The sequence below is a fragment of the Geotrypetes seraphini genome, chromosome 6 (genome assembly GCF_902459505.1).
Source record: "Geotrypetes seraphini chromosome 6, aGeoSer1.1, whole genome shotgun sequence".
NCBI lineage: Eukaryota > Metazoa > Chordata > Amphibia > Gymnophiona > Dermophiidae > Geotrypetes > Geotrypetes seraphini.
The window spans coordinates 120,173,139-120,197,773 of NC_047089.1; the positions used below are offsets into that span (position 1 = coordinate 120,173,139).

Below are 24,635 nucleotides of genomic sequence, written 5' to 3' on the forward strand. Positions count from 1 at the left end.
ATGCTTTCAAAGGCATAACTGCCTGGCCTCGGCACAAGAAACTCCGAGGGACCCGACCGAGAAGACCAGGACGATGGTAGCAGGATAACCTGGGAAAATTGCGGTAAGAAAGCTGACGAGCACTACAATATGAGGGTAGTTTCAGGAGGAAGATCGGAGTTCGAGCGAAAGGTGACCGATCAGAGCGATGTCATCATGTGACCCCTCATAACTTCTTTCGTTCTGGTTGTAATACCTTTCTTGATTATACCTAGCATTCTATTTGCCTTCTTAGAGGCCGCTGCGCACTATGCCGACGGCTTCATTGTCTTGTCCACTATTATCCCCAAGTCCTTTTCTAGGGTACTTTCACCCATTACCAGCCCTCCCATCGTATAGCTCTACTTCGGGTTTCTGTTTCCTACATGCAAGACTTTACATTTCTCTACATTAAACTTCATCTGCCATCTCGTCACCCACTCCCCTAGTTTGTTCAGATCCCTTTGTAAATCTTCACTGTCCTCTTTAGTCCTAACTCCACTAAATAGTTTGGTGTCATCTGCAAATTTTATTACTTCGCACTTCGTCCCTGTTTCTAGATCATTTATAAATACATTGAACAGCAGTGGTCCAAGTCCCGACCCCTGCGGAACACCACTCGTGACCCTCCTCCAGTCAGAGTAGTAGCCCTTCACTCCTACCCTTTGCTTCCTACCCACCAATCATTTTTTGATCCATCTATGTATGTCTCCATCCACCCCTGGTTCTTCAGTTTCTGTAGTAAGTGTTCATGGGGTACCTTGTCAAAGGCTTTTTGGAAATCTAAGTATACGATGTCTGTGGGATCCCCTTTGTCCATCCGTTTAATTTCTTCAAAGAAGTGCAATAAGTTCGTTAGGCACGATCTTCCCTTGCAGAAGCCATGTTGGCTTGTTTAAATCAGTTTATTCCTTTCTAGATGCTCATCAATGCTGTCTTTTATCAGCGCTTCCGCCATCTTCCCCGGAACCGAAGTCAAACTTACTGGTCTGTACTTCCCCAGGTCACCTCTCGATCCTTTTTTAAAGATGGGCGTAACATAGCTATCTTCCAATCCTCCGGGATCACGCCTGTTTTCAGGGATAGATTACAAACCTGCTTTAGTAGTTCCGCTATTTCCTCCTTTAGTTCTTTCAATACCCTAGGGTGGATTCTGTCCGGGCCCAGAGGTTTGTCAGTTTTTAATCTATCTATCTGCTTGTGTACTTCTTTAAGACTTACCTCCATGGATGTTAATTTTTCTGCTTGATCTCCTTTGAAGATTTTTTCAGGTTCCGGCACGTTGGATGTGTCCTCCTTTGTAAATACTGATGAAAAGAACATGTTTAGTCTAACTGCCACTTCTTTTTCCTCCTTCACCACTCCTTTCCTATCTCCGTCATCCAGCGGTCCCACCTCCTCCCTAGCCGGCTGCTTCCCTTTAACATATCTGAAGAACGGTTTGAAATTTTGCGCTTCCATGGCTAGGAATGATAAAGGAGGGGATCACGAACAGAACAGAGAAGGTTATCATGCCGTTGTACCTGGCTATGGTGCGCTCTCACCTGGAGTACTGCGTCCAGCACCAGTCGCCGTACATGAAGAAGGACACAGTACTACTCAAAAGGGTCCAGAGAAGAGCGACTAAAATGGTTAAGGGACTGGAGAAGTTGCCGTACAGCGAAAGATTAGAGAAACTCAGTCTTTTCTTCCTTGAACAGAGGAGATTGAGAGGGGACATGATCGAAACATTCAAGGTACTGAAGGGAATAGACTTGGTAGATAAGGACAGGTTGTTCACCCTTTCCAAGGTAGGGAGAACGAGAGGGCACTCTCTAAAATTGAAAGGGAATAGATTCCGTACAAACATGGGGAAATTCTTTTTCACCCAGAGAGTGGCAGAAAACAGGAACTCTCTTCCAGAGTCTGTCATAGGGGAGAACACCTTCCAGGGATTCAAGACAAAGTTGGACAGGTTCATACTAAATCAGAACATAAGCAGATAGGGCTGGTCTCAGTTGGAGCGCTGGTCTTTGTCCAGGGGGCCGCTGCATGAGCGGACTGCTGGGCACGATGGACCACTGGTCTGACCCAAAAGCGGCAGTTCTTATGTTCTTAACTTCTCTTCATATTCTCTTTTTGCTCTTCTAACCACGAGGTGACATTCTTTTTGATGCTTCCTGTGCTCTTTCCAGTTCTCCCCGGTTTTGTCCTTTTTCCATTTCTGGAATGAATTTTTCTTATCGCCTATCGCTTTCTTCACTTCTTTAGTTATCCACGCCGGGTCTTTTGTTCGGCTCTTTATGCTTCCTTTTCTAAATCTGGGTATATACAGATTTTGCAACTCGCTTACCGTGTCCTTGAATTAGGCCTGATGGACCGCCGCGGGAGCGGACCGCTGGGCAGGATGGACCTCTGGTCTGCCTCAGCGGAGGCAACTTCTTATGTTCTTATGACCAGGCTTGCTCTACAGTTTGCAATTTCTTTGAGCTGTTCCTAAGTTTCTTCCTTACCATTACTTTCATCGCTTCATAGTTTCCTTTCTTGAAGTTAAAAGTTGTCCCTTCGTTATTCCTACTTCAAAACTTGATCATATTGTGATCACTGTTTTCCAACGGTCCCACTACTTCCACTTCCTTTGCAGGTCCTCTTAGCCCATTAAGGATTAGATCCAGAGTGGCATTCCCTCTCGTCGGTTCTCTGACAAGCTACTCCATGAAGTAGTCTTGTATAGCCTCCAGGAATCCGGTCTCCCTAGCGCATTGTGATATTCCAAGACTCCAGTCTATCCCGGGATAGTTGAAGTCTCCCATAACAATCGTGTTACCACTTTTGCATTCTCGCTTCATCTCGGCTTTCATTTCTTCATCGGTTTGCCCAGGTACAGGTACATCTTTATCTCGGGCCCTTTCCTTCCCGGTATTTTAATCCATAGTGATTCCAATTTGTTGTTCGTCACCATTGTGTCCACTCTGGTCGAGTGTATGTTTTATTTTATGTATAGGGCTATTCCTCCTCCTTTCTGACCTGACCTGTCTTCCCGATAGAGTTTGTACCCTGGCAGTGCTATGTCCCATTTGTTTTCTTCATTCCACCATGTTTCAGAGACCCCAATGATGTCTAGGTTGTCTTTTTTTGGCCATGACTTCTAATTCTCCCATTTTATTTCTTAGGCTCCTTGCATTAGTATACATGCAATTTAAGTCCTGGTATTTTTTTGTCTGCATATTCTTTTCCTGTGCTACGATCTTCTTATCATCCTCTTCTTGGTATGTCAACTCTTGTTTTTTGCCCATTGTGCCTTCCCAGTATTTTTCTCACTCAGTTTCCTCACAGGATACCTTCTTCAGAATTGTCAACTCTTGGTCGACTGTTGGCTTTCCCCTTCTTCTTAGTTTAAAGCCTGCTCTATTCCTCTTCTGACGTTGTTTAGTAGAAGTCTAGTTCCCGTCGCGCTCAGGTGCAGTCCATCTCTCCTGAAGAGCTTGCTCTTGCCCCAAAACGTTGTCCAGTTCCTCACGAAGTGGAACCCCTCTTCCTCACACCATCTCCTCATCCATGCATTTATTGACTGTAGTTCCGTCTGCCTCTTCACATCCGCTCTCAGTGTTAGACCGCAAACGTGAGCTAGGATTTAACAGAGAGAGGAAAAGTCTTTTTTGTTTGTTTATTTTGTTTCGACCACAGTGCCAGTGTGGTTAGAAGGCAAAGGGGGTGAAGACTCTATAAAATAAACCCACCAGAATGTTTGAAAAAAACACCCAATTGGGCAGGAAAATTGAATCGAATAATCGATTCAATAGGCTGAATCAAATCAATTTTTTTTTTCCTGAATTGGGCAGCACTGGTTCTAACGCTTTTGAAATACCGTCCATTTTTCCCCAAGAGTCTTTACCTTGTTGGATGTTTTCAATGCCACCAAGTCTAATTTCTGGAGCATTCCCCAAATTGCTGCTAAAGTCACCTCGCTGGAGGGGATTAACTCCCCAGTGTTAACAGTAACTCTCCCTTCCTTTTCCCTCCTTCCCTGTCCAGCAGTATCCCTTCACTCTTCCCTCCTCCCCTCTCCAGCAATACATTACATTACATTACATTACATTAGGGATTTCTATACCTCTCCTCTCTCTAGCCTAGCGGCAGCCGTGTACTTTAAACTTCATCAAACAACTGCCACTAGCATTAGTTTAGCCGTGGTTTCATCAGGCAGCCTCGGGGCCTTTGTAGGCCGCCTGCTTCGCATCATCGAGGCTGCCTCATAGAAACTGCGTCTAAACTACTGCTAATGGCAGCTGTGTGACAAAGTTAAAAGCACACAGAGCTGCCGTTGCCGGTGCAAGGGTGCGGAGACAAGACAAAGGCCCTGCAGATATGCAAAGGCAGGAGTCCCAGCATACGTGATGGCAGCAGGAAGTTGCAAGTCAGCTGATGCCGGCACTGGAGCCTCTCTTCCTGCCCAGTGTGCCGCGGCACACTTGAAATCTCAAGAGGCACACTAGTGTGCTGCAGCACACAGTTTGCGTTACACTGGGACTAGAGGGAAGCACAGCTATTAGTATTACAGCCAAAGTTTTGTTTCAGTCTCCACCTGCTGGTCATGGTGAGCTATTATCATCAGTGAACTGTACCGGTCTGGAGAGATGCTAAAGAATGCAAGCTTCAGCACAACTTGAGCCAGGACTGGCCTTACTACTAAATGGACTAGGTGTCTGCATAGGCTGATAAAATTTTGGGGTGAGAGCTTCTATCAGTATGGTAGTGGGTAGCAGCACAGCATGCTGCTGTATCTCAGCCCCACTGACAGGAAGTTTGTATCAGAAGGGACAGGACATAGCATGTCATGACTGTTGTGTGGGTGCTCACAGTTTCTACACTGTAGTGCATTTCCTTTTAATGTACCCTCGGATTCAAATGGAAGTAGAACGGCAGAAGAAAGGGGAGATGATGCTGGACACACAGGATAGTGGAACATGCTAGACAATGGGAGTAAGGTTGGAGAGGCCCTGGACTATGGGAGAGGGGATGCATAGCTGAAGGTTTGCCTTGGGCATCAGATATCCTTGGACCAGCCCTGACAAGCTTGTTAATTGTATCTTTCCTATCAAACAATTGTAGTTCTTTTCTATTTAAAATACCTCATTTTAGATTGTAAACCACTTTGCTCTGTTCTCTTACAGTTAATAGCGGTATAGTAAGTACTAAATAAATAAAGCACTAGTGTTCACCAGCTATGTTGCACGACATAGCTGATCAATGGCCAGTCCGCTAAGCCAAATATTCCGCTGAATATCGCCAGTTAGCCAGTCGGGGAGCTGTTCCCAGCTGGCTAAATAGCGCTGAATATTGGGCCTAAACTCTTAATATCAGATATCGAAACAGGGCACCCAATTGAATAATTATTTCTGGTAAGAAACACTGTTTCTATTTCACTATGTAATACGATTTTTGTTTCTGGGCAATTAGTGTAATTTCCTAATTGCTCTTGCCTAAAAAGTATGGAAAATGTCTGTTATTGCCATAAAACTTTGTTTTTGTGACCAGGATAAACATAAACATAAATTCTTACCTGAACTCAGGAAAGAAAATTCAGCAGCAGCTTCTTTAGCAAGCTTCACACCCAACTGCAGAAGTCCAGCTGCTTCCTCTGTTTGTAATCCCAAATGTCTGCGAAAGCCTTCCACACTTGCCTGGTAAGTTGCTGTAGTGATAACCTCTGCACCACTCTGAAGGAATCTAGAATAAAAATATTTTTTCTGAGAGAGTTAAAATAATACTAACTGCACTTCTTGATAATTTACATTGTTATGTAGAAATTAGCCCCAAGCAGCAAAACCTTTGTAAGGAAAACCTTTCTGCTTGCTGGGGATAGTTTTTTTAAAAGTGTATACACAAAGGAGGTTCACCCCCACCCAGACCCCCCTTCCCCACCCCCACTAGAATATCACCTAGACCCCTCCCCTAACCTGTTTTTGTTGGCATTCCTCCTGCCGCAATTGTTCGCGGGAGATCACAGCGGGTGTCGGCAGGAGGGATAGAGCATCCCTCCTGCCGGCAATGTATTTACGGTGGGGGGGACAGGCAGCCACTAAACGTCTCACTGGATAAGCTCAGCGACCACGTCTGCCTACAATGTAGGCCAGCATTTTGCAGGCTTACATTGTACGTGTCTACCGCGGGCCTAGGGAGACGGGTATAGCCACCTAGGTCCGCCTAAGGATACTTCTGGACCAAGCCACGCCTAGCCTAGTCTGAGGCAAGCTTAGGCAGGCTTGCACACCTCCCTAGGCTCCCTGATGCACTTCCAATGTAGGTGGCCTGCCTCGGAAGGTGTGTTTTTTTTTTTTTAAGAAAACGTGGTTGGTTAGGCTTCAGTTGGCCGCCTACAACTGGGACGCCATTTATAGAATCTGGGCCTAAATGTATAAAACATTAAAAGTATAAGAACAAGCTTCAGCATACTTACATACATGAACTCTTGTATATAGTTATGTGAAAAACATACTTGCAAATGGTGGATGAAAACATCAAGTAGATGGTGATGCCATGCTTAGGTGCAATAGAGGGGCATTTTGGATAGGACATCTAAGTCCAAATCAGGACGTCCAAAAATTGTGTCCATAATCAAAAACACATCTTGGAATAGAAGGACATTTCAAAAATTAAGTAGCTGCAAGTCTAAAGTATCACCGTCTAGAACCTGTTTACTTGACGTCCAAGTATTTTTGATTAAATGGCTCCTAAGAGGTCTAAGGTAGATGTCCCAGAAGTTTGATTATCTGCAGAATGTCTAAAATTAAAATGTCTCTGATGATGTCTTACATGTGTATATATAGCCCTGCAGCACATGGAATGACAATTCTTTGTGAGTTTAGTGAGGAGCATAGTTAAGGTGACCATTTATTTTTTTCATCAAAAGGGGACATCTATTAATTCTCAGTCCCACCCCCAATCCCGCCCTAGCCTCGCCCCAATCCCACCCTAGCCCTGCCTCCAATTTCTTTCATTCATTTTTCATGTACACATAATATCTTCATATTAATTCATAATGGTAACCTTAAAATTAAAAAAACTACAAAGCATACTATACGCAGAGAAGATGTTAATTATCATTTATATTTGGGGGGTTTCAAAGATGTCAAGGCAAATGACTTTAAAATATGCAATATCACCTCAGTAACTATAGAAAAATAGATATAGTGCAAAATATAGACAGCAGATATAAATTCTCAAAACTGACATTTTGACAACTAAATTGAAAATAAAATCATTTTTCCTACCTTTGCTGTCTGGTGATTTCATGAGTCTCTTGTTGCATTTCCTTCTGACTGTGCATCCTTTCTTTCTGCACTTAGACCCAACAATTGTCCCTTTTTATTCCCTCCCTCCTTCCTTCCTATGTCCTCAGTGCCTCCTTCCTATGTCCTTAGTGCCCCTTCCTATATCCTTAGTGTCCTCGGTTCCTCCTTCCTATGTCCCCATCACTGCCTTCCAGTCTTTGTCTCTACCCCGTCCCCAATGCTCTGGCATCTCTCTCTTCTCCTTTCCTTCCTTCCTTCCTTCCCACTCCACCCCATGGTCTGGCATCTCTATCTCCTTCCGATCTCTTTCCTCTCCTTCCATCTCCCACTCCATTATCTCTTCTTCCTTTATCTCCTTCCTTCCTCCTGATCTGGCATCTGTCTCCTCCCCCTCCCCCATATACCCTGACATCTCTCCCCCCTTCATGGTCTGATAGCTCCTTTTCTTTTCCTCCCTCCTATGGTCTTGGCATCTCTTTCCTCTCCTCTCCCTTCCCTGGTCTTCCTTTTCCCCTCTCTCTTTCCAGTTGGGTGCAGCAGCAGCACTTCTCTTCCCCCCTCGGGTGCAGCAGCTTTTCTATTCCCCCCTCCCCTCTTGGGTGCAGCAGCAGCATGTTTTCTATTCCCCCTCCCCTCCTTGGGTGCAGCAGCATCATTTCTCTTCCCATCCCTCCCATCGGCAGAGTCACAAGTTTCCCTCTATCGCTGACCTATGTTCCATAAGTTAGCGATGGAGGGAAGCTTACAACTTGCTTCGGTCCTTCCTCGTTGCCGGGTCCTGCCTTCGCAGAAACAGAAAGTAGGCAGGAGTCAGACCCGGCAGCGAGGAAGGCCCAAAGCAAGTAGTAAGCTTCTCTCTGTGCCTCACTTAGCTTATACTTGAGGAGAAAGACTAACTCATTCATTAACTCCAATTTAAAAATCTGACCTAAAATCCTCTGAGACTAAAAACAGTGATGTGCTCCTGCTCCGAAGCTCTACATGTGCGTGCTGGCTTCCGTTCTCTTCTCCTCTCCCCCCGGGAAGTAACTTTCGGTTTCGGAGGGAAGAGAAGGGAAGCCGACACGCACACGTTAGAGCCCAGAGCGTGGGTTCAGTTTGTATGCGGAAGTCAGCATTGGCGGCAGCAGCAGGATTAGCCGGCGAGGAGAACATTGCAGGGGTTTGGCGCTGGACCAACCGTCCCCTTGTCCCCGCACACAGTTTCGGAACGCTGTCCCTGAAAACGGGACATTTCTGCATCCCGAAGCGGTGGCTCAGGACAACGGCACGGTCGGTCCAATAACGGGACTGTCCCGTTGAAAACGGGACGTATGGTCACCTTAAGCATAGTGGTAGAGAAAGGAGAGTTGTTAGGAAAACGAATTAGAGTTAGAGAGAGAGTATGAGAAAGAGTGAGAAAGGAAGTGACATAGTAACCCCCATAGTGTGTGAGCGACAGAGTAAGTGTTTCAGTGAGTGACTGTGTGAATGAAAGAGTGTGTAATGGGGGAAAGCAGGGAGCCCAATTACTCTTCGAGGGAGACGGAGGCTTTGGTGGAGCTGTGCCTCCACTACAGGAGGCACCTCTTTGAATATCGTGAGAGGATCCCCCCTCACTGTCTCTTTGAGGCCTGACGAATCATTAGAAGCACCCTCCAGAGGTGAGTGCCAGCCAGTGGCCGCCACTATCTAAGCCCTAGACAAAGCCTTAGGGCCTGAGGAGCTTTCAGGGGCCCACATAACACCAATGGTCTCCTAATATGAGTGACACCACTAGCCCCCAAACCCTCCCAGCAAGCAGCCTGTTGCAATTTGTCTAAGGTCACAAAAAAGTACGAAGTAAAATAATCGTCTTAAATCACTACCCAAAATTCAATAACTGAAAAATCATAAAGTGAAAAATTTAAAACAGGATAGAAAGAACTTATTTGCAAAAAAAAATTTGTGATACAGTAGAGTCTCAGTTAACGGGTCTCTTACACAACTGGCAAAAAAAATCTCAGGTGGGAAAACAAAATGTCCTGAGCCACAAACCCCACTCCCTCCCTCAAGCCTTGAAGAACTACTAGAAAGGCAGTCCTGAGCCAACCAACCTCCCTACTGACCCAAAGTAGCAGTGTGGCAGTGTCCAGAGCCACAAATTCTCCTTCAAGCCCCCAAGCCACTATGAACCCCTTTCCTTCCCACTCCGAAACACCACCACGGCAGTGGTCCTGAGCTGCAAAGCCCTCCTCCATCAAGCCACTATGAACCCCTCTCCCTTCCAAAGCACTAGCACAGCAGCAGTCCTGAGCCTCAAAGCTTTCCTCCCTCCCTCAAGCAGCAATGAACCCCCCTCCCAACTGCAGCAAAGCTTTCCTCCCTCCTTCAAGCCCCTTAGTGGTCCTGAGCCATGAACTCCCTCGCTCCCTCTCTCTCATTCTTCCTTATCTGAAGAACAGTGGTCAGCAGAAAGCAGCCTCAAAACAAGCTGCTTGCGGCCAGCCCTAACAGGGCCTTTCCTCTGACACGTCACTTCCGATGCACCATAGGAAAAGGCCCTGCCAGAGCTGGTTGCGAGCAGCCTATTTTGAGGCTGCTTCCTGCTGACCACTGCGCTTTGGGTAAGGAAGAAAGAGGGGGAAGGAGCGACGGGGTTCGCAGCTCAGGACCACTGCCTGCTTCCGCCACTTCCGGGCTTCAGGGAGGAAGGAGGAGGGCTTTGCGGCTTTGGACCGCTGCCGCGCTGGTGCTTGGGCGCAGGGGGGCGGAATTGAGACTGTGTTAGACAAGGTTTCTAACACACTCTCGATGAACTAGAAAGCAGTTATTTGGTATCCACCAATCCCTGTGGGTGCCGGATAACTGAGATTCTACTTTAATTATATTAACTTTTATATATATATATATATATATATATATATATATATATATATATATATATATATATATATATATATATATATATATATATATACACAGTAGCGTACTAAGGGGGGTGGGGGGGGGGGCGGTCCGCCCCGGGTGCACGCTCTGAGGGGGTGCTCCCGGCCTGAAGTCATTGGCGTCCGTTCCCCCCCGACGTCCGGTTCTTCCCCTCTGGCCTTCCCGCACCATTTAGAGTAGCAAAGCAGCCTGCAGCAAAATCGCGATGACAGCGATCTTGCGCTACTTCGTGCTGTTTTCTCTGCCGCGGTCCCACCCCCCTCCTCTGATGTCAGAGGAGGGGGGTGGGTCCGCGGCGGAGGACAGCACAAGATCGTTGACATCGCGATCTTGCTGCAGGCTGCTTCGCTACTCTAAATGGTGCGGGGAGGCCAGAGGGGAAGAACCGGACATCGGGGGGGGGGGGGTGAGCGGTCCTTCGGGGTGGGGCGGGCAGGCAGGCAGGCAGGCCTTCAGGGGGAGATGCAGGGGGGTGAGCAGTCCTTCATGGTGGGGCAGGCAGGCAGGCCTTCAGGGGGAGATGCAGGGGGGGTGAGCGGTCTTTCGGGGTGGGGCGGGCAGGCAGGCCTTCAGGGGGAGATGTAGGCCTTAAAGGGGCGGGACAAGCCTTCATGGGAGGAGACAGGCTTTCGGGGGGGACAGGCAGGCAGGCAGGCCTTCAAGGGGGGGACAGGCCTTCGGGGGGGACACAGGCCTTAGGGGGGTGCAGGCCTTCAAGGGGGAGACAGGCATTCATGTGGGGGGACAGGCCTTCAAGTGGGGGGACAGGCAGGCCTTCAAGGGGGGGACAGGCTTACAAGGGGGGGACAGGCCTTCAAGGGGGGGGACAGGCCTTCAAGGGGGGGACAGGCCTTCAAGGGGGTGCAGGTCTTCGGGTGGGGTGCAGGCCTTCAAGGGGGGGACAGGCCTACAAGGGGGTGGGACAGGCCTTCAAGGGGGGGACAGGCCTTCAAGGGGGTGCAGGTCTTCGGGTGGGGTGCAGGCCTTCAAGGGGGGGACAGGCCTTCAGGGGTGAGATGCAGACCTTTAAGGGGGGACAGGCCTTTGGGGGGACCCTGGTTTAGAAGTACACGGAGGGAAGGGGGTATTCAAAGAGACGTGCATATGCCAAACTTTGGGGGGGGGGAAGAAATAATGGGTCTGAAAATAGAGGAGAGGGAGAGAGATGATGGACCATGGAATTTAGGGAGGGAAGGAACAGAAAGGGTGAGAAATTGGACACAAGGGATGGTGTGGAGGAAGGATAGAGATACTGGATAGGAGGGTAATTGGGAAAAGAAAGGGAGAGATGGTGGACCCTGGAGTGGTGAGGAAGGAGGGAGAGATGCCGGATGAAAGGGTAGTTAAGAAAAGGTGGATCTGTGGAGGGAGATGAAAAAAAGGAAAGATACCAGACTTCCTGGGGAGGGAAGGGAAATGGAAAGGGAGGACAGAGATGGCAGATGGATGGTTAGCATGCAGAAAGAAGAAAGAAGGAGACCCTGGCAAGCAAGTTATCAGAAGAAAACCAGAGCCTTGGACCAACAAGATTTGAAAAAAAAAAAAAAAAAAATATAGGGGGCGTGGCTTGGACGCGAACTCAGATGGTTGGGTGAGTGAATAGCTCCGTGCACACACAAGCCAAATTATAGAAATACTACAAAATAATTAAACTCAAACAGGAAAAAAGACTAAATATCAGCTAGAGATGGCATCTAATAAACAAAATAAAGGAGAACAGAAAGCTGGAGGGTCCGGTACAGGAAGTAACAAAAGATCAAAACCGGAGCCCTGCACTCCTCCTTCTAATGTATCATTACCAGCAGACGAAAGCCCCGATGTTATGGAAGAATTACGACAAATAAAAGAAATTGTTTTAGACAGCAATAAAAAATTACAAAAAGCAATGGACGATGCCGCATTACTCACTAAGAGAGTGGAGTTGACAGAAAATAGAATAACTATTTTGGAGGAAAACTCTGAACAAATAAATATGGAAATGAGACATAATAAAACAATATGGAAAGAAGTCACAGAAATGAAAAGAGATCTTGAAGACAGCAGGAATCGTGAACGAAGAAATAATTTAAGAATTATCGGGATGCCGGAAGGAGTAGAAAGAAATGACCCGATTACATTCTTGGAACAGTTTTTGCCTAAAGTGCTCCCATTGAAATTTAAAACTGCATTAGAAATCGAAAGAGCACACCGGATTCCAACCCAAAGGAAAAATTCACAAAAGGGCCCAAGAACTTTAATTTTTAAACTCCTAAGACATCAACAAGCAGTAGAAATTTGCCAATTAGCTAAAGAAAATAAAAACCTCAAATGTCAGGATACAAAAATACATATTGTCCCTGACTTCGCAAGAGAAACGGCATTGAAAAGAAAACAATTTCTAGACATGAGACCCCAATTAAGATCCATGGGGGCTAGATATGGACTATTATATCCGGCAGTAATGAAAATTTCAATTAATAATACTACTCAAAACTTCTCGGACCCCAAGAAACTACAGGAATTTATTGAACAACATGAACAACCAATGTCTTCTTGAATACAACTAATGCGATATTGTCAAAATTCATTTCTACATAGTTGTAACTTTTGACTTTGAACTTTGAACAGAACTTTTTCAGTTAAAACTCAAATCTCAAAACATCTAACACAACGGAAAAATTGCACGTGGATGGAATTATAATTTGAAAACATGGAACATTCTTATTAAGAAGCAAGAAGAGAACATCATATTCAAGCCAGCTTAAAGACATAATTCTTATCTAATTTTCATAATTAGATTCTGGAATTTATAGAAAAAACAGACTTACATGAGACATGGTGGAACTAGAGAAACTCCGTTTAAGATCCTGACGCAGAACCTTGCTTATAGCTCATAGACAATGAATTAACATAACTGCTGATTGGCTAAAGAAACGCAAGGGGCGTTACTTACAGGAAAAGAGAAATTTCCTTCAATCAAAACAAAGAATATAAAATCAAAAATGAAAACGAAATGTCATTGGCTGAATTGAAAGATTTCCTGATGAAAAATATACTTCCGGATAGTTATGCGTTTCAAATAATCGAGGAAAATATATACAACTTTATAACATAACCTTTCAACGTAAACACAAATTAACCTTTACAAAATGACAGAGATATACAACAACGATACAAGATAGGGAAGATCCTGTTACAATGGAATGGATTAACTCAAGAATATTCTTAACAAGATCGCGAAGAGAAATTACCACAATTAAAGAAAAGCCTTGATACATCGGAACAGAGCTATATAAGAAGGTTAAAAAAAAAAAAAAAAATGAAAAATTACAAGAGTTTAACATTTAATCTGGAACTAAACCACAAAATGAAAAACAAGACATCATATAAGACATATAAGACATTAATCTAACTAAACATAGATAAGACATGACATCTGAAATCATATAAATGCTCAAGTTTGATGACATTCTTAATTTTCAAATATGAGTACTGCAAACCTAGTTAAATTGCCTTATCGTAACTTTGCATTCTATTCTCATACAACTTTATAATACCCAGATAATTAACTAATAATTCAAGATGATAGCAATGTTATTATTTTAATATGATGACATTCTTGGTTTTTCATTTTAGGAAATCTCCTATATTTATGATTCATATAATCAAATATAAATATAAATAAAACAATATAATATACATCTTAACTCATCTAGATGCAAAAACTTATAAAATATTAAAGATAGAAAACAAATTATAAATAAATAAATATTGAAATAAAAAAAAAATTCCCTTATAAATCCTATGCAATATTGAAATAGATCCTGAGATTTTATATCTAGGTTTAATAAAAGGGAAAAATAATTGTAGTAATTATAATTAAAACAAGAAAGAGCTTGTGGGAGTTATCTATACCTAACCTCAATCTGCGTATCCAAGTTCTCGTATATATATGGGGGAGGGAGGGAGGGAAAGGGAGGGTAAAATTTAATAAAGGGATGGGTGAGGGTAGGGAAGGGGATATTATAAAACATTTAATATATTGGGATAAGTTAATAAAAACAAATATTCATAGTTCATATTTGGAAAAAAGGTATTTTAACAATTTAAATGGATATTAAAATTTTATCTTTGAATGTTAATGGTCTAAATCATATAATAAAAAGGAAAAAAGCTTTATTATTTTTAAAGAGGCAAGATGCGGATATATACTTTATACAAGAGACCCACCTCTCAAATATTGAATCAAACAAGTTGGAAGGAGGATGGGTCAAACATTGTTTTTACTCACCAGCAATAGGGAAAAAAGCAGGTGTTGCTATTCTAGTAAATAAAAAATGCTCTGCTTCATTTAAATTAAAAGCAGCAGATACTTATGGAAGATGGGTAAATGTGGAAATGAACATGGGAAATACTACCATGACGTTGTTTAATATTTATGCCCCTAATTCGAACCAAAATGAATTTTTTAAGACTCTTCAACAACTGATATTACCACTGGCTACTTCAAATTTAATAGTAGCTGGAGATTTTAATGCTGTTATGGATCCTCTAATGGATAAAAACCCAAGTAGATATATGAAATCTATGGGACTAGATAATTTGATACAATCTTGCAATTTGATAGATATTTGGCGAATACTTCGTTTTGATGGACGGGAATTTTCTTTCTGTTCTCATGTTCATAATTCTTTTTCTAGAATAGATTATATTTTTATTTCAAATAATTTGGCACATCAGGTGTCAAAAGCCGCCATAGATCCAATAATTTTATCTGATCATGGTGGGGTATGGATTGAAATTAAAATTACTGATCAAAATACAAATAGACCAATCTGGAAATTTGACAATACCTTGCTTGCTGATCCAAAATATTGTGAAAATCTTCAAATAAAAATGAATGATTATTTTCAATTGAATGATAAAGATGAAATCTCTAGAGAAATATTATGGGATGCTTTTAAGGCATCAATGAGAGGACAAATAATTTCTTATTCGGCTTATCTTAAAAAACAAACTAAAAAAGAATTTTTAAATTTAGAAAAAGAGATAAAAATTTTAGAATTAAAACTTATAGAAAAATGGGAATATTCTATTCAACAAGAATTATCAAAACTTAAAGGGAAATATAACGAGATTTCATCAAAACTGATCAGAAAAGATATATTTTCTCAACAAGCATTGTATTATGGTAACTCAAATAAGGCGGGAAGAATATTGGCAAATTATCTTAAAGCGAAAAAAAGGAAATCAAAAATAATTGCCATTAAAGATGAAAATGGTGAAACAGTAACACATATCGAGCCTATTTTAAAACAGTTTCTAAGGTTTTATAGATCTCTTTATTCTTCCGAGACTTATTTAAATAAAGAAAAAGATGGTTTAGAATTTTTGAATATGTTAAAGGGTCCAAAAGTTCCTGAACATGTAAAACGAAGTTTGGAAGAACCAATATCACTAAAAGAATTAGGAACAGCTTTGAAATCCCTTAGAGTTGGATCCGCTCCAGGTGGTGATGGATATACAATAGAATTCTATAAAACATTTCAAAATTTTCTATTACCCTATTTATTAAATCTATATCAACATCAACTTAATAAAAGTTCTATTAAAGGCACTATAGCAGAATCTTTAACTATTGTTTTGCCAAAGCCAAATAAAGATCCCACTTTGGTTTCAAACTATAGACCAATATCTTTAATAAATGTAGATGGTAAAATACTAGCAAAAATAATAGCATTAAGATTGGCTAAAGCTCTCCCTCATATTATAGGTATGCATCAAACAGGATTCGTTGCTCAAAGACATTCATCTCATAACACCAGATTGGCATTCCATATGTTATACTTAACAAAGAAAATGAATGAGCCTACTTTTACTATTTCTCTGGATGCAGAAAAGGCTTTTGATAGAGTAGAATGGACCTTTATGTATCAGGCAATGGAATGGTTCGGTATAGGTCCTGGATTCATACAAATAATACAAACATTGTATAGCTCCCCTTCTGCTAGAATATATATTAATAACACTTTTTCAGAAAAATTTAATTTACAGAGAGGAGTTAGACAAGGTTGTCCATTGTCCCCTTTACTGTTTGATATTGTACTAGAACCCTTAATATTAGCTATCCAACAAGTAAAGGAAATACAAGGAATACCACACTCAGATAGAGAATACAAAGTATCTGAATATGCAGATGATTTACTATTATATTTGAGGAATCCAGAATCTACCATTCCATATTTACTCGAATTGATTGAAAAATTTGGAAAATTCTCAGGATATAAGATAAATTGGAATAAATCAGAAATTCTTCCATTAAATGTACACTGTACAAAAGGACTATTTGATACATTCTCCTTTGTTTGGAAGGAGGAAGCTATCAAATATCTGGGAATTTGGATTACAAAAACTATAGATGAAACAATGAAAAGTAATGAAAAATACATATTACAGAAAGTTACAGAAATGTGTGAGCAATGGAATCCTTTGCACTTATCTTGGTGGGGAAGAGTACAAACTGTTAAAATGATGATTATGCCTGTAGTTTGTTACCAAATGGGGATGATACCAGTTTTCTTTCAAGAATCTTTTTATAAAAAATTAAATAGGATTTTGACAAAATTTATTTGGATTGGTAAAAATCCCAGAATTGCTTTAGTGTCATTGCAAAAGCCAATTGTGGAGGGCGGGGTAAATTTTCCCAATTTTTATAGGTACCATCAAGCCTATATCTTACGTCAAGGTATGTATTGGATCCTCCCAGAGCCCACTGATAATATTCCAGACTGGTTCTGGTTAGAATGGAGACTTATGTTTCCCTTGCGTCTCAGTCACGTAGTTAGTATCAAAATGCCAAGGTTATATAAAGAACATAGAATATTTATGGATACCTGGAAAACTCTAAGATATATAAGTAATCTAACTCCTATTCCAATAAGTAAATCAACAACTCAAACGATTTGGTTAAACCCCAAGATCAAAATAGGCGGTTTTAAAATCATCTGGAAACATTGGATGATAGCAGGTATTCGTATTTTGAATGATGTAATACAAAATGGTAAGTTGCTGGAGTTTTCACAATTGCAACACAAATTTGATCTTAATAAGTCACAATATTTTAGATGGTTGCAATTGAAGCAGTCCATTCAGGTAGGGTTCCCGGAATGGAAAAATCTTACCAATTATCATAGTTTGGAATTCATATGTTTCCAGATGGATTCAACAGATCATAAAGCCGCACAGTGGTATAAATTAATATCTGGATTTGTAAATAAAAAACCAAAAAATGGTCTTAGAGACATTTGGAGCATTGAGATAAAGCACCAAATTACTGCATCTCAATGGCCACGACTTTGGTCTTGGAGGTTAAAATGTACGATGTCAGCATCTATGAGACAAACTTGGTTTTTTCTTTTACATAGAGCTTTTTGGACCCCTGTTCGTTTACAAAAGATAGATAGTTCTAAGTCTAATAGATGCTGGCACTGTCATGTTGAAGTCGGGACATTAGATCACCTTTTATTCTATTGTCCATTTATATTATCATTTTGGAAATCAATTTGGCCTCAAATCAATAGGATGTTGGAAAATCCGGTAGCCTTGACATATGATACTATTTTATTTGGCACAACTATGAGAGCAAGAAGTCAAATTTCAGCAAGCAACAATAAACTTCTGTTTATTTTAACTGGAATAGCAATGCAGCAAATAACATACAATTGGAAAAAATATGATATGTTAAACTACAATTTTTGGTGGAATTCTGTATGCCATATATACAAAATGGAACTCACCATTGCAACACAAAAAGGATATGTGAGTAAATTTCAAAAAATATGGGGACCATTAACTAATTTCTGTAATGAATGATTAACTTTTCCCATGATAAGATTTTTGATAAAAGGGAAATGGGGTGGGATTTTATTTCTGATTATTATATATTATATCAATATAAGAAAGAATTTACAATAAAATGGATTATATGTATTAATGATTGGGAGGGAGGGAGGGGGGAGGATTTATTATATAATATTATAACTTTATATAATATTAATTTTTAAAGAAATGTTAAATTTGATGTTAATATGTGAGTTAATCAAGTGTATATATTCAAGTTTCTAATAAGTTTATTTGTAACACTTGTTGTAACATAAGAAAATGAATAAAGAATTATAAACATTAAAAAAAAAAAAAAAAAAAAAGATTTGAAAAATAACCAGACAACAAAAGGTAGAAAAATTAATTTTATTTTCTGTTTTGTGATTACAATATGTCAAATTTGAAATGTGTATCCTGCCAGAGCTGGTGTTAGACCGCAAACGTGAGCTAGGATTTAACAGAGAGAGGAAAAGTCCTTTTTGTTTCTTTATTTTATTTACACCACAGCGCCAGTGTGGTTAGGAGAAGCCAAAGGGGGTGAAAAAGCTATAAAACCCACCAGGAGTTTTGAAAAAAATCACCCAACTGGGCAGGAAAATCGAATCGAAAAACCAATTCAATAGGCTGAATCGAATCGAAATTTTTTTTTCCTGAATCTGGCAGCACTAGTTTGCGCTACAGTCTTAGACTTTAGGACCTGGGATTGGGGAGAGATGGCATCCTCAGTACTTTATAATGCAAGTGAAACGAGGATTTGGTCAGACTTTTGAAGGGTCTGCAGAAGAAAAATATTGTATAGGCCGGGGACATGAGACAGCAGGAAATGGGAACTTTTCTTCCTTCTATTTTTGTGAATGGAAAGGCTGAGGATGTCGGAGAGTTCAGTTAAAATATGTGCTTTTTAAGAAAACATAATAATGTGTTTTATAAAGTTTAAAGCATTGCTGGCCTACCCGGTGAGGTGTTCCTAGTGGTGGTGGTGGCAGCATGTCAATGTGTTGAGAGGAAGAGGTGGTCTGGGAAATTCTGCTGAGCAAACTCAGGGCCCATTTCCACCCCCCAGTTAGTCCATTCCACTCAACTGGCTCACACACTGAGGAGTCTTTGGGTTTTGTTTTGGGATCTCTTCCAGTGGTTTATCAGTATCTCCTTCTGGTCCAAGGAAGGAAATTTAGCATTGACCTACAGAATATGTTTGTAACAGCGCTGCTTGTGTGGCATTAGGCTATGTAGTGATCGAAAGAAAAAACCCAGATATTTGCACATTTTTGCACTATGTGGTGGGTGTATGAGGAGATTCACATTTCCTGCACAGCTAAGTCCGTGTGAAGTTACCTTGTGCTGTATTTGACATCTAGCAAAGTCTCTGTTTGGAAAGAAAGATCTAAACTTAAAAATGAAGTGGCCAGAAATTATGGTAAAAAGCAGATAGTGCAGCTGGTTTTAAGAAAGATTTGGATAAATTCCTGGAGGAAAAGTCCATAATCTGTTATTAAGACATGGGGGATGTGTCTGCTTGCCCTGGATTGGTAGCATGGAATGTTACTACTCTTTGGGTTTTGACCAGGTTTTAGTGACCTGGATTGGCTACCATGAGAATGAGCTACTGGGCATGATGAACCATTGGCCTGACCCAATTAGGCTATTCTTATGTCATGTTCTCATCTGTAGGGGCCTTTGTTTTCACTTCTTATTTTAATGTATTTTTTTTTCTGGGAACTTATCAGTGTTTTTTTATAATGGGAACAAAAATGGAAGAGAATTAATGTGTGTGGGATGAGGGGGTAACTAATTTATTCAGCTAAATAATTCAATCCACCTCAACAAGACATAGGAGAACTCACGCACCATTCACACATCCTCCAACCAAAAACGTCAAAAGAAAAAAACTGTTCGACAACCTCCTAGCCATTCGAGCTGCAACACTCGACCCCCAACTCTACAACCTATTAACCTCGACCACAGACTACAAAACCTTCAAAAAGAAATAAAAACCCTTCTATTCAAAAAACACATAAAACCGAACTAACACAATCAGAACTGTCCCAAGCATCACTTCTGATGTTATGACAATTCAGACATAATTTATGTTATGTTATGTTTGGAATAAAAGAAAATTTTCACTGCCTGTTTCTATTCTGACCATTTATTCCGTTTCATGGTCATTACAAAAAAATATTTTTTTACATGGGGGGGGGGGTCAAAAAATGATGGGCCCCGGATGCCACATACCCTAGGTACGCCACTGTATATCTATATATATCTACTAGTTTTTAAGCCCGTTACATTAACGGGTGCTAGAATAGATGTGTCTGTCTGTCTGTCTTTCTTTCTGTCTCTTTCCTTGGCTGCTGTCTGTCTTTCTTTCTTTCTCTCTCTCTCCTTGGCCACTGCCTGTCTGTCTTTTTTTCTTTCTGTCTCTCTCTCTCCTTGGCCACTGTCTGTCTGTTTTTCTTTCTTTCTTTCTGTCTCTCTCTCTCACTCTCCTTGGCCACTGTCTGTCTGTCTGTCTTTCTTTCTTTCTCTCTCTCCTCGGCAGCTTTCTGTCTTTCTTTCTATCTGTCTCTCTCTCTCTGTCACTGCCTAACTTTTCCATCTTAGCATCAATGTGTGTGTCATTCTGTGTATATTCAGTCGGCACCTCTTGCTTTACACTACCCAAACTGTGGTCTTCTTCCCGGTTTTTGTCTTCACCATTCTCATTCTGCTGGGCTGCAAATTCGCCATTCACTGGGGCAGAAACATCTGCAAAGGGCTCCTTCCTCTCTGTCTCATTTGTAGCTTCCTCTCCTGTTAGCTTCTCAACGTTCTTCTCAGCTTTATCCTTCTCAGTCATGCTGTTTTTGTTTGTTTTCTTAAGTGGCCCCCTCAGCACGGGCTTTGTTTTCCTTCTGATTTGGTTTCCTTGCTGACTCGGACTGCTGCTTCTTCACGTCATCACCAGTGTTGCTGTCACTATCACTGTCCTGCCCTTTTTCCATCTGTTTTCCGGAACTGCCACACGGGCCATAAACTGCCACAGGCTCCACCACTGTACGCATTGCAGAAGCAGCATTGAGAGAAAATCGCTGCACCGCACTACCGCTGGCTTTGCCGTCTTCTGTCCACTGCGGCCTGCCCTCTCTGACTACTTCCTGTTTTCGCTAGGGTTGGCCGCAGTGGACAGAAGACGGCAAAGCCAGCGGTAGTGCGGTGCAGCGATTTTATTATATAGGATATATATATATACCATGTTCTTCAAAAAATTTTAAAAAATACTCAAATATATAAAGTAATTTGTAAATACAAAACAAGGAGAAAAGCATCAGACTTGTACTTTCTTATAGGATCATAGGGTCTCCTATAGCACAAAGCTATTACAGTGCCTGCTCCACAGATCCAAGCCTTTAATCATTTGGTTCTCTTCCTTCTGAAAATTGATACCCACAAAATATGTACTATTTCAATTACTTCACAATGTATATTTAATATATTCAAGAGCAGGTGTGAGGCAAACCACTTAACTTGTTCACAAGGACACCAGCACTGAGAGAACTTCTGAAAATAGTAAAATAAATATCACAATTATGGTGAATTAGGACATTGGGATGAATTTAGAGCTCTGGAGAAAAGTGAAATATGTAAAATTGTGAAGAATGTCTCCAATGTGTTCAATAACTGATCCATGTTCATCAGGAATATTAAGATCAAATTGTTCCAATTTTGATAGTTATTGTCAATAAATCATTAAGCTCAGGAGCATTTCTGAGTCAAGCTAAATGTGCTACAGTGAAGCCTGAAGAATTCCCTGTGAGACCACCTCCCTGAAGACCTTGGGTACACGATTAGAGGACATAAAAACATTCCAAGCTGAGAAAAATTGGTTTCTGGGTAATTTCATAAGAACATAAGAATTGCCGCTGCTGGGTCAGACCAGTGGTCTATCGTGCTGGTCGGGGGAGGGTCGGTTGGTGGCAGGAGGAAGTGGGCATCCTTCCTGCTATTTGTGGGTCGCCAGGAGGGTTGATCATTTGTCCGGAGGGGGGGGGGGGGCCTTCTGTTGTTTTTTGACAAGTCTGCCTATCTTTTCATTTTTTTTTAATGGGGCAGATATTTTTGTGTGTATAACACACGCAAAATATCTGTGCCATGGAAAAAAAAGACAGGCAGACCTGTCGGTAACTCAGTTATCAACTGGTCTGCAGCAGTTGGGTTTGCCAATAGTAAAACCTGATTCAAAATAGCCAAGCAATTGTTAGTGAATCAATCACTTGGCTATTTTGCATGGGGTTTTACTAATTTGCATGGGAGGATCGGGATCAGATCGCTATAGGCGTTAGTGAATAGTGCAGGAGAGAAATCTGGTCACAAAGGGGTCGCAAACCGATTGGTACATGATCGGTTTGCTTTGTGAATCTAGGCCATAGCTAATTAAGAGAGCAAAGATATACTCGTATCTATAGCCAATTAATTAATATATCAATTAAGATACCAGGTTAACTGCCAATGATATTAGCTTAGCAACACTGTAATGCATTTGTAAAAGGATAAAAATAGTTGTAAATGAGGAACTTAGAACAGACTCGGGGCTCTCAGACAAGCATGCAACTGGGGGTGTTGTTTCCGCTTCCACATTTGCTGTACATTTTTGTGATGCATTTTCTGTAAGCTGCCTATATTATTATCCCTAATATATATTATCTAAATATTCCCATATACTTAAGAGAAGGTGTATAACACCAGTAATTCAACTATACTTAGGAAGAGACCTCAGTAACGGAGCCCACGTACAGTCGTTTTTCATAGACCGAAATTTCAACGTGGTTGTATGCTCCTTTGCTCCAATCATCGGTCTCCTTCCATTCTATCCTCTATTCTAACTATCTTATAAATATTTTAAAGAGAGTATAGCTATTTATTATTAATATTTCTTTTTTATTTCTTTTTTAGTGAAACATCCTTTTAACTTTTACTTTAAAATGATCGTAATTCATCTAATATAATAAGTCAGGTGTCTACACTCACTCTTTAGAGACCAAACTGACATCATTCATACATTTCCAATTTCAAATTGTTGTTAAACATTCGGTGTTCATCAATAATGTTTTTGAAAAAAATACTTAGCTTTCTTATTTAGCTTTTAGCTTTCATTTTTTAGCAGCGCTCGTATATCATGTGATACCAACGTGGCCAGCGTTTCGTAGACTTAAATGTTTGTCTACTGCTTCAGGGCTGTTTCTCACGTATAACAAGCTACTACAAAAGAAAGAGATTTTTTGTTTTTAGTTTTTAAACATAAGTCAGTCCTTACAAACTTTAAAGGCTAACAGTTCTTACTTACTTGTTTAACACACACTATCAGTCATCTCAATCACACTCAAAATGGCGACAGCCTCTATTTAACACGGTAACGTGATGACGTCAGGCCGGAAAATCACTGACGTCATGACGTGACCGATAGCTGTAGAGAACCTATCATCATTACCCGTTATTTCAAAAAAAAATGTTGCCACTCTATATGTTTATTTAGTCCATTGGGGTATAAGGTGTTCAAACGATTGATCCATCTTTGCTCGTGTTGAGCAAGGGTTCTACAAAAATCTCCCCCTCGTATGTTCGGTTTTAATACTTCAATAATCAATGCTTTCAAGGTTGAAAATTCATGATGCTTGGCTATACAATGCCTTGCCAACGGAGCACCTAGATTGTGATTTTTAATGGTGCTTTTATGTTCAGTGAGTTCAGTGAGTTCAGTGAGTTCAGTGAGTCTGACCAACATATATCAGATCACACGGGCATCTCAGGACGTAAACCACGCCCTGAGTTTTACAGTTTGAATTGTGTTTAAGAATATATTCTTTTTTATCTTTCGGATTAATAAATCGGTTAGTGCATTCCATTATAGTGCACAAAGAGCACTCCCCACACTCATGATGGCCCGAATAATTTACAACTTCTGTAGTTTGTTGCTGGGGAAGTTGAGACGGGCAAAGCATTTCTTTTAAATTCCTGGTGCGACGATAGGCAATTCTTAAAGAATAATCTTTAAATGTCCCAGCTATTTTTAACATCGCCCAGTGCTTCCTGAGTGAGCGTGCGATTTGATAACTATTCTTCGAGTATGTTAATACACATGTCATCTGCTTATCATCTGTTGAGCTAGTAGTCATCTGCTTCGGTTGTAATAAAAGTTCCCGGTGATTATAGTACGCTCTTTTATAAGCCCTAGCTATAATATTAGAGGGGTAACCTCGTTGTAGGAGCTTTTCCTTTAGATAAGTAGCTTGTTTTTTATACTCGTAATCAGAAGTACATATACGCCTGATTCTCAAAAATTGAGAAAACGGCAGACTCGTTCTTAAAGACCTAGGATGTGCACTAGAGAAATGTAACATGGCATTACTATCTGTAGGTTTAGTGTATACTTTAGTGTTAAAAACACCATCAACAATTTTAATATGTACATCCAAAAATGATAGCTCAATTTCACTACATACAGAAGTAAATTTTACTTTAGGATGACATGTATTAATATATTCCAAAAACATATTAAGCTCGGCATGACTTCCATTCCAGATCATGAAGATGTCATCGATG

The 24,635-nt window shown here is 41.0% G+C and overlaps 1 protein-coding gene across 1 annotated transcript in view; it reads right to left on the minus strand.

The window, feature by feature from the left end:
• LOC117362907 (homocysteine S-methyltransferase 1-like) overlaps positions 1 to 24,635 on the minus strand; it is a gene marked incomplete at its 5' end in the record, with an annotated part of 574,442 nt that overhangs the window by 345,275 nt on the left and 204,532 nt on the right. The window contains one exon of the mRNA XM_033949994.1: positions 5,561 to 5,727. Within this exon, the coding sequence (XP_033805885.1) occupies positions 5,561 to 5,727 (167 nt within the window). The remainder of the gene's footprint in view (positions 1 to 5,560; positions 5,728 to 24,635) is intronic.